Genomic DNA, 8,012 nt, shown 5'->3' on the forward strand with positions numbered 1-8,012 from the left:
AATTTGGGAATTGACTAATGCCTGTCATTTTCTCCAGTAATTGTATTTGCTGCATGCAGTTACATAACTTGGAAACATTTGGTAAAATAACTTCTCCTTACAAGGCGAAAAATAAGTATTTTCTGCTTTTACAGATTGCAGGACATAAATCATCCTCTGTCCGTATGTTGTTCCCTAGTAAATCTCAGTTGAGGATCTGGACTCTTGGCTCTGGCTTTGAACTTCCATTTGAAATTAATCCCTACCATGTATTTAATTTCTTAGTCTTCTGTGACGACTCTTATCTTGCTTAATGAATCTGCCAGATCAAGAGGTCTGAACTGCTTTTTCCTGAGCTCAGCACCCGACATGCTCACAAACAACTGATTTTCTGTAGGGTGGGTGGAGAGGAGACTCTGCAATGCACATTCCCTAAACCCATATAAGAGTGCACTTGGAGTTGGAGGCTGCTCTAATCTTTCAGTTTGGGGGTCTGAGTGGCAGTTTAATGAGTTTAACACATCAGATGCTACTCATACTGTGTAACACATGCACCTGCCTTTAGAAAGGTGTGTAGAGACAGCTTACTATGACTTCACATGCTTTTTTTGCTTTTGTTTCTTTTTAAACAATTCACCCTAAACATATATGTCTGCAGGTATTTTGCTGAATGGGACACTGAGATAGCTCAGCAAGTTCTCACTGATTCTCTTCACCCTAAATACAGGTAATGCTTGAGACCAGAAACAATAACTTGAGAGAGCACTCTGCTGGCTCTCTTTGAGGAAGGGGGCTGGGGTTTTTTCTCTTTGTTGGGCATGTTCTTGGGTATTTCCACATGCTGTCTGTTGAAAAGTACTGATCCTGAAAGCTGATCAGGTGCAAGAGGTAAACTTGTATGCCAAATCTTGGAAATAGTTAAATTTAGTATTAAATGATTTCACTTCTGATTTCAAGTAATTTTTGTATTTTTATTTACCTTTATTTTAATTTGTTTGTGTTTTTTCATAATAAAGGGAAGTCACTAAGAAGGAACTAAGGTATTTTTTTCTTTTTTCTAAGTTTTCTGAGACACTACATGTAAATAAAGATCAAACTACAATTTGGTGTGTTATAATCCTAAAGTCTTTGTTGCAACACTGGGAGATCCATGTTCTTTCCATTAGACCCAAACTGGGCAGGGGAACACTGGGTATATATGAACATGCTTATATATCAAAAATGAAATCCACCTTGCTTGATATTGTTAAAGTGACTGACTTGATAATCATAAGTAGTCTATGCCAAATATTTGTTAGTAGAGCTGAAAAGCCCCTTTATTTATAGTCACATATTCTGTCTGCCTTGACTAGTGGTGGTTCCAATGTGGTTACTCCATTGTCCTGGCTGTTCAGAGATCAGGTACCTGCAAGTGTCACAAACTGTGCTGTAGGTAATTTGTCAGTAAGAGACTCCATAGTTATTGGGGAGTGGAGGCCTCTTAGCCAGTTACATAGAAATCAGTTCCCTGAAAAGACATTTTTCTTCTGCCAGTAGTGTTAGATATCCATAAAGCTGGTGCACACCTAAATCCTGAAGCTTTTGATCTCCTCAGGGTTCTTGTTTTTTTTTTTTTCCTGTTGAGTTCCTAGTGATAATTCTGTGACAAAAAGCCCTTGGAACATATTAGTGTGCTTCATTTGCATGTTTGATTACCAAGGGCAGTCTTGGAGTGCAGTGTGAGCATGTGCAATTTCTGTGCCTTGACAGAGCATTCAGTAGAAGATAGATGCTGCAGGTGATGCCCATGGTGATCTTCCTGGTGTGGTTGCTTAGCAGCTGTGCTGTTTTCTGATGGGATCAATGGATTTCCTATTTCAGTTGAACTTTTTCACTTGCCCACATCCTATGTGTGCCACATTTATTATTCAGTCTTTACCTGGGGTTTTCTAACTGGTGTTATTCCACAGCCTACAAAGATGGTTCAGATTTTAGAGGATGAGCAAATAATAGGGTATTCCTGTCTGCAAAGTTATTTAGGAGCTGAAGTTTCTGTCCTTATGCCAGCTAGTAACCCTCAGGTCACAATGGGTGTGAACCTATTAGCATCTTAAGTAATTATTGATAACAATTTTTATATACTATATTTACATGAAGCTCAGGGAATTGTTTTTAGTGTAATTTATACTTACTGAAGTTCAAGAATAGTCTAAGAACAATGCTTTATAGACACAAAGCTGTCTATAATTTGGGACCTAAAGCTTGCAAACTCTGATTTGCCTTACTAGGGCAAAATTTCCACAGCCATGTCAAGGCTGTAGGCTCCTGGTTAGGGTCAGTTCTGTGCCTGCCTTTAGCTGGTTTCAAATGCAGGCAATGATTTCTGCTAAACTTGCTCATCTCAGTAGATTCAAACCTGGTTAGTGGGATGTTGGCTGACTGGTTGGATCACACAGCTCTTTTAAATTGTTGAAGAGCTGAAATTTAGTTAAAAATGAATCTGTTCCCTGACTAATTTTATTTCAGGAAGGCGTCTTCTGTGTCCTTGAAAAGCACTGCATTATTGTGCCAAATAATAGGAAACTCTGTTCCTTATCTTTGGCTGTTGAGTGATTTCTAATTTGGCTGGTCATAAAAATTTACTGTCAGAGGGGTATTTTCATGTTTGCTGCCTCAGGTGAATCATGCCTCATCATCAGTGATGAGTATCACGAATATCTCTGAAAACACAAAAGAGCTAAAACCATCTTTGATTAGTTAAATATAATTTACAACTTCTTGTACAGCTCAAGCTTACTGAAGTGGTTCACCTTTGTGGTCAATTTAGAAAACAATGAGTTTTTGCTGAGAGCATAGGTGCATTTTGTAATGGTGAGACCAGTTTGTTGGCAATGCTGTAAACCAGTTACTCATTTCAAGTCTGTTTCTATCAATCCATTCAGCCAGAAGGAGTGTTAAATGGGATTAACCATATCAAAGAAGATAAAATATCATGTTCAGGCAATAATATAGCATCAGAGAAGTTGAAAGAAAATATTTGTCAGTTAGTAATGTTTGGCAATATCTGGATTTTAACTATTTTTTCTTCCTCAGCCAACTTAGCAAAGCTGAATGGGAGAAGAAAAAGTTTGATAAGGCAATTGGGTAAGTTTAAAGACCTTTTTTAATATCCTGCAAACACAGCAAATAACAGTGATGCTATATATTTGAGGGAGAAAAGTTGTTTCCTAGTTCTTTTTTAAAAGAAATTTCTGTGAGCATATGTACATCTGCCACACCTTGATTTTGGTCGAAGGTTACTGGAGAAACAATTCAAGTTACATTCAGAAAAAAATAAGCCAAAAATTTTGTAGCAAGGAGAAGCTTTCTTTGTGTGCTATATATAGTGTGGTGATTAATATCTGTTTAATTCTTCTTAGCACATGACATGATCAAGTTTCACTTCTTGCTGTTGAAGCCAGGTTCAGAACTGCTTTTAGGAAAATATAATAGCGAAGAAATAGTACTGAGGGTTTTTTCTTCTTCAGCAGTGGGTTTGGTAGAACTGCATTATTCATGGAAATGGAACAGGATGTTCCTTCTCTAAAATACAAGATTTTACTGCCCAGATTTAATTTTTCTGTGAAACTTGCCATTAAGCAAGTTCACTTCATGCTGAAGTTAACTTCTGGACTTCTGGTTTGTTTTTTTCCCTCCTGAAATGCAAAAAAAAAGGTTAAAGGAAAAGAAAATATTTCTTTTTGCTTGATAGAGGTAGTTGAAAAAATACCCAAGACAGTCTAGAGAAGACAGCTGTCTTTAGCTGAGAAAAAAAATTAATCACTGAATATCCAAACATGTTTGCTTTTGTGACGGAATGTCCATGTGAGTCTTTATGTGCTTTCTTGGGAAATAGTCACTGCTAGGAATGTCAAGTTCTAGGAATGTCAACCAGCCTTACAAGTTAGCTTCCAGTTTCTGAGTTTTGTTGTGCCTTAATATACTTCACTTGTTAATATCTCCTAGCAGGACAGAGTTTGCTTAATGAGTCTGATTTTCTTGTTTCTGTTTCCTGCAGGCTTTGATTTAGGATTTTGCCTGTTTTCTGGCCTTTGTCTCTAGTTCTCTTTTAGGGAGAAATCAGAGGTGACTCTGCTGGATCCTTTTCACAAACTTTTTAGCCATATGAATGTCTTTTTAGGACAGGTTGTTGAAGCACGATGTTCCTAACTATGGGTAATGAGTTCCAGTGGGAACTCCAGCAGTTAAAAATAACAAATGATGGGTCACCCTGCAGCCGTGGCCACCGTGTGGAGTCCTTGCCCTGCTTCAGAGGCGAGTGCAGGAGCACAGGGAAGTCTGTGCTTGTTCTTATTTTGTAGGAATTAATCAGTACTGTTCCCCTGAAAAGGCTGGCACAGTGATGAGACTCCTGTTTTTACTGTGACCACGTATTTCCCAAGGGAAATGCTGTACAAAGCACGCAGAATACATGTTTTCCTTGATTTGCACCCCACACGCACCTTGGAAATTCACAAAGGAGAGAATTAATGCATCTCAGTAACAGGGTCATCAGTGTTCCTTAAAATGTGACAAAAGAAGGTGAATTCTCAACAAAAGTTGCTGCTTTTCCTTACAGCTACTCCTTTGCCATTGTGGGCATTAACATAACAGACCTTGCATACAACCTGCTTGTGAGTGGGGCTCTGAAGACCCATTTCTACAACGTTGCTCCAGAAGCACCCACGCTCACCCACTTCCAGCAGACCTTCTGTAAGTGCTGGGTGGGAGTGTGGGGCAAGGGGTGGAAATGCATAATTGGTACTCTGCTAACATACTACTGCCCATAGTTTAAAAAAAGAAATAAAGTCTTCTGGCACAGCATAGAGACTGTGCCCTCCTGTCTCAGATGCTTGGATTCTGCTCTTCAGCTGTGAAGGAGGCCACTACCAAGCCAAGGTGTAAAACAAATTAAGAAACGCAAACAAAAAATGCACTAAGCACCTTACCAAGTGACCTTCCTGTTTTTTAAATAATAAGAAAAAAGCAAATGTGCTTTAAGGAGTGTCTGAATATTGTTTCCCCTTAAATCCAACTGTCATATGATACTGCGTCTACATTCCAGTGTTACTCCCCCCCCTTCAGCAGAGTTGCAGCTCCACCGCCAAAATAATGTTTTGACAGCTCTGTCCCCTGTATTTAAGCATCCCTGCTGCAGCAGAGGCCTGCTATTCATCTTTGCACAGTGGGAGTAACACTTCTAATATTTTTCAATGTGTAGGCAAGGAACTGATAATGAGCACTTGCAGCATCTTTCCCTCTTTTTATACTCCCTGGTTTTGTGTTTCAGTTTGTGAATCCATATGTCAAGATGACTAGTGACTTATTGTATTTATTGTGAGAGATTCTGCCAGTGTGTGTAATATTCATCCAATTTTGGCCTCGTCCAGAATAGGTTTAGTCTTGTTCCTGCCCAGTGTCATGAGGTGTCAGATCTCAGTGAAAAGGATTCTCTTTGCAGATCATAATTATTAGTTCCAGGCTAGTTTCTAATTTTATATGTCATCTTTACATGCAGTATTTATCTCTTCTTCCTTCGTATTGTTTTGTAGGCTATTTAATGCATGAATTCCACAAATTCTGGATTGATGAGGATCCACTGGACATAATGGAATTTAATCGCGTCAGAGAGAAATTTTACAAGCGAATCTTGAGACAGCTACAGAACCCAGAGATGGCTCTGTGTCCTCACTTTGCTGCATCAGAAAGTTTAATCAATATGTAATTACTCAGTTGATTTAATTTGGAAGCACTCTCTCACTCTTGGTTTAGATCACTGTTAGACCATCACTAGCATACTGAATGACCATGGCAATCGTGTGCATGTTTTTGGCACAGTGTTCATCTATTTTTGTCACATGATCCCCTTATGCTTCTCTTGCTGGGGATTTTTCATTTTAAATGGGTGCTCATATTGCCTCATTATGCAGTGTTACCTTCTGAATTGATGTCCAGATATCAGAGTTTTTCTATTTTTTTAGACTTTCCTCATAATTCAGCATTGACAATTGAATTGTATTTCTCTAGCAGTGTTTTTGTATATGTGGAATAAGTAGCTGGATCTTGTATTGTGAAAGCTTTTTAACTTCTCGGTATGTTTTAAGATAACTACTGGCATTTCAAGCAAAATATATGTTTGGACCTCATCTAGAAGATAATGTAATTTAATCTAATTCAAACAAACACATTTAAGTCCAATTTTCTCCATGCAACCATTATATGCTTAATGCAAAATTAATGAGGCTTGTGAGATACAACTTTCAGTGAGAAGAGTTTATGCAGAATTATGATCAAATGCATGAATACCAAATGGTCTGGTGATGCTAACACAGTGAGCTGTGAGCACATTCACAACTAAGAGATACCGGCAGGGGCCAAAAATTATAACATCAGGCTGTTGTCACCAACACCACCACACTGAGGCATGGTCTAGATTCCTGCACATTCCTTTGGATATGCAGAGGTTGGTGCTTTGTGTCACACGTTGGAAGGCAACATGATTTGGTCACGTGGTGCTTGGTGAATTCAGGGAAGCAAAATTATTTATCTTTTCTTTGAACTACTGAAAATGTTGCTTTGGTTGTTAATTCAGTTCCTAAGAGCTGGGAGAAATATTTGGTTAGAAGGTTTAGAACAAAACTGCTTGTGTTTCCCAGACTGCTTATAAAAAAAAATTCAAAATGGCAAACTGCCTTTTTTCTAAAACCATAAATGAATAAAAGTGTTTGACAATAAGATTGTGTAGTATACTGAACAACATCTACCATGGCATTTCATACCCATGGTATTTTTTACCTTCTAAGCAATCAATTTTAGTATTATATGTTTGTGTAAATCACTTGCATATGGAGATTAAATTGAGTAGTGTCTAACTACTTGTGAATATATGAATAAATTATACATCATTCTAAACTGAAGCACTGTGGGTTTTATTTTTGAGATATGCAGTAGTACAGAGGAAAAGTGTTTTACTTAATGGATGAGGTAAAATGTGTTGTAACAGCTCTGTGGTATTCCTGAGGATGAAGTGTGATCACAACTTCTTCAGATAAGGTGCTTTATATCGTTTTAGTTACTGCTTGGGCCATCACTTTATTTAACTAAATAAATAAATGAATAAATGGAAGTACTTCAACTTTCTAGGAAACTCCTTGGGTTTAAGTTGTCTCATTTATTTGCTAAAATGTAAGCTGGGGGTCAGGACTTCTCTACACGGCTGGAAACTTGCACTCATGGAGTTAATCAGCAACATTTTATGGGTGTTGCAATAATTAGTCTTTTCCAATGAATCTGGAAATACGGAACTGGAAACATTAACATTTACATATTTTGCATGGGAATACAAGGAATAAAAAATATGCATGTTCAACTTAATACCATTGATTTTGGAAAGTGATTATTTATAGCTGTTAGGTCTCAAGGACTTTTTTGTGTGACTCTTGAAGCTTCTAAACTAGGTTTCTAGTAACAGTTTTCATTGTTTCAAGTTTTAGGCTCTCTCTTTCTTTCCTTGTCCCACTCTGACTTAAATATCTTCTGCAATTTATTAGGTTACTGGTTTATTTTTAATAGTCTGCAGTGGAGTTCATGAAGTTGCAGGGGAGGGAGGGAAGGTTCCTGCTACCTTCTTACTGCTCTGATCCTCTCAGGTGTGCCTTGTCTCAAGATGTCAACTTCAAATAAACCAGAAAATGTCATCTGGCTCTGTGTCAGATTGTATCAGTATAATCTAACTAGTTTGGGTGATTATTTTTCCTGTCTTACAGGAAGATAGATTTTATGAAGTGAAAGTGTGAAATTCCTTCTCCTGTGGAGCCCTTGCATGCTGGTGCCTTCAAATCTTCCTGCCCGCTTGTGCTTCAACTTTGTCCTGTGCTTTTGTTCCCAAAATCAATGTCAAACCTGGAGCAGAGAATATCCCTGGTGGGTGCCCAAAACTGGCTGGGCATGCTGAGGGAGGATGTCTGTGGGGCACGGCCTTCCTTCCTCCCCAAGAATGACCTCTTACAATAATA

At 38.2% G+C, this 8,012-nt stretch overlaps 1 protein-coding gene across 2 annotated transcripts in view; it reads left to right on the top strand.

Annotated features, from left to right (window-relative positions):
- The window catches only part of ELMOD1 (ELMO domain containing 1), a 43,376-nt gene extending 36,232 nt beyond the window's left edge, over positions 1–7,144 (top strand). For both annotated transcript variants that reach the window (XM_059466592.1, XM_059466594.1), the window contains exons 8-11: positions 638–706; positions 3,052–3,102; positions 4,577–4,710; positions 5,550–7,144. In XM_059466592.1, the coding sequence (XP_059322575.1) occupies positions 638–706; positions 3,052–3,102; positions 4,577–4,710; positions 5,550–5,722 (427 nt within the window). In that variant the 3' untranslated portion in view covers positions 5,723–7,144. The remainder of the gene's footprint in view (positions 1–637; positions 707–3,051; positions 3,103–4,576; positions 4,711–5,549) is intronic.
- Positions 7,145–8,012: the final 868 nt, after the last annotated feature.

The sequence above is a fragment of the Ammospiza nelsoni genome, chromosome 2 (assembly GCF_027579445.1).
Source record: "Ammospiza nelsoni isolate bAmmNel1 chromosome 2, bAmmNel1.pri, whole genome shotgun sequence".
Lineage (NCBI taxonomy): Eukaryota > Metazoa > Chordata > Aves > Passeriformes > Passerellidae > Ammospiza > Ammospiza nelsoni.